At 43.6% G+C, this 2,366-nt stretch overlaps 1 protein-coding gene across 1 annotated transcript in view; it reads right to left on the bottom strand.

Moving 5' to 3' along the window:
• ogfrl1 (opioid growth factor receptor-like 1) overlaps positions 1-1,999 on the bottom strand; it is a gene marked incomplete at its 3' end in the record, with an annotated part of 37,744 nt that extends 35,745 nt beyond the window's left edge. Inside the window, exon 1 of the mRNA XM_083774881.1 lies at positions 1,689-1,999. Coding sequence (XP_083631007.1) covers positions 1,689-1,877 — 189 coding nt within the window. The 5' untranslated portion in view covers positions 1,878-1,999. The remainder of the gene's footprint in view (positions 1-1,688) is intronic.
• Between the last annotated feature and the right edge of the window lie 367 nt (positions 2,000-2,366).

The following is a 2,366-nucleotide window of genomic DNA, read 5'->3' as shown; positions in this document are numbered from 1 at the left end:
CATGTATTGAGATACAATGACACACTCTTACAAATCGATAACACTGAGCAGAAGATCTGCTGTTATTTGTACAATGTTTCTATTTTGTCGGACAATCACACTAGCAGCAACTTGGGCCCTCCCAAAATATCAGATGCCAACAGTTAAAACCTACAGACTATGAAACCTTCAAGGGCCTACTTTAATGCCCCAAATCCCTGAGGGACAATTTGTCTTGGACACAGTGCTACAGTACATTCCAAATTCATCACAAAAGCACTTGACAATGCTAGAAAGTTGCTTCACATAAAAAGATCTCACATGTAGTGTGCTCTTACTGTAAGTGCGTATTTAGTGCACACACATAATGTGATGCAGGTGTGTCACAGCACTTGTATCTCATCATCAGGGCAGGATTAGCACCTCTGAGGACCCCCCTGCACATGCACATGCACATGCGCGTGCGAACCCATGCGAAGCACGCACACGCCTATTCCAGGTCGCCTACCCTGCCCCAGAGTGACAGCCAGGCAGTAACAAACATATTATTTTTCAACAATAAAACACTAATTATTGTCATTTTTTTAGACACCAATCACACCATTAATTTCATTCGATAGTGGGGGAGCATTTTTTGAGAGACCCTTGATGCCCAAGGGCCCTTGGGCACGTGCCCAAAGTGCCCATATGGTACATCCGGCCCTACTCATCGACGATCGTGGTACACAAAATGGTCCATGTGCTTGTGGAGAAGAGTAGAGGCGATAACCTTGTGGCCCGGGACCGTTGTACTGCTGTTTTGATCTCTGGCTTGGCTTGCGTCCAATTAGTTCAAAATAACTATTCCTGACCCCTATCTGTTTTCCTTGACACACTCATGTCATGGAACACAATCTGCTTTAAGGTCAATGGTCGTCAGTAGTTCCCAGTAAAAGGAGGACATTTAATTTTTGTGTATTATCCCTGCTGTCTTATCGCTAAAAACGACATCAGAAACTAGATCTCACTGCAAAGTCCTGAGTTTTAATTTAACTCGGAGTGTGCAAATGGATCCTTACGGGTCAAAATGTGGGTCACTGTACTTCTTTTGGTAGGCCTCTGAGACATGCAGACCTAATATATGACTGTACCTGTCCTTGTTTCAGCTCAAATTCCTTTCATTCTATCATCTTATTAGTGTTTTTTTTTTAATTGACTAGTTTTTTGATTAAGCGAATAATAATATATTTTGGAAATATTGAGCTATATATCTTTTATGTGTGTTTAATCACATTTGTGCTGATGGCTTCTGTTGTACAAATAAGACACCGTTGACTTCAGTTAGTTCATGGTGAGCCTACTATGCATTCTAAAAATAACTTGATCCTCATGAAATATTTATTTTATATCCTGAAAAAAAGAAAATAAAAAAGAAAACATGCAGCAGCTTGACAGCCTAGTAATAAACCTGAATGGTTGTAGGATTAGACAGGTTTGGTCACATTAGAATAGGACAACAGCCTAGTGAATCTGCAGTATTATCTTGTTTGTATGATTGTCAAGTAGCCTAATGCTGCACGCTGCAGGTGCCATGCTGGCTGGCCGCACTATAGGCAGTGGCTACTACTACCATACTATTCGTCAGAGAGGCATGGCATGGAGGTGTGTCACGACAGTCACGTTAATAGTTATGATGCCCCCCAAATACATTCTTATCCTATATTAAGTACCTGCGGGGACATGTCGCCTGGGTCCGCGGCATAGCGACCCGTCTCGGACGGACTGACACATTCGGAGATGCCGCTGTCATCTTCGGCCGCCTCCTGCTCCTCGCTCTCCGAGTCCGACCCCCACGTCGAGTCGCATTCCTCCACAGTGCTGGGCTCCTTAAAGCGCCAACCGCCCGTCAGATTTCCCATTTAAAAAACCCTGCCTGCGCAACGTTGTCTCGTCGCTCGTCCGTCCGCCCGACCTATGTTTTAGAAATCAGTGTATTTGCGTCTTAAACTACATAATTTAGATTATAACCCCGCCATGGAGATGTTTGTAATGTTCCAGTTATACCAGAAATGTTCGTCTGCTAGGCTTTTTAAATGGCAGAAGCTGGGAGGGGGGGATTTCCGACAAGGCGACGACGCGCCTCGCGACGCGGTGCAAACGTAGGCGCTGCTAAATAAACTAACATAGGGGAATTGGTGAGCCATCGAAATATATTACTCAAGATGTCGCTGTTCGATTGCTGCCTGGTTGAGCCTTTCATCATGTCTTCACTTTGAGTCTTCGCATTGGTTTCATCACCTTGTATTTCTTTGGAACAAAAAGCATACTTAACATCTAATTCTGAGGGGGATAAATTGCATTTCACAATTGGCAATAATAAGGCCTTTCATTTGAATCTTTTGTAACCT

The sequence above is a fragment of the Protomyctophum parallelum genome (assembly GCF_964188405.1).
Source record: "Protomyctophum parallelum genome assembly, chromosome: 10".
NCBI classification, from domain to species: domain Eukaryota; kingdom Metazoa; phylum Chordata; class Actinopteri; order Myctophiformes; family Myctophidae; genus Protomyctophum; species Protomyctophum parallelum.
This window is presented reverse-complemented; position numbering and strand designations above follow the sequence as displayed.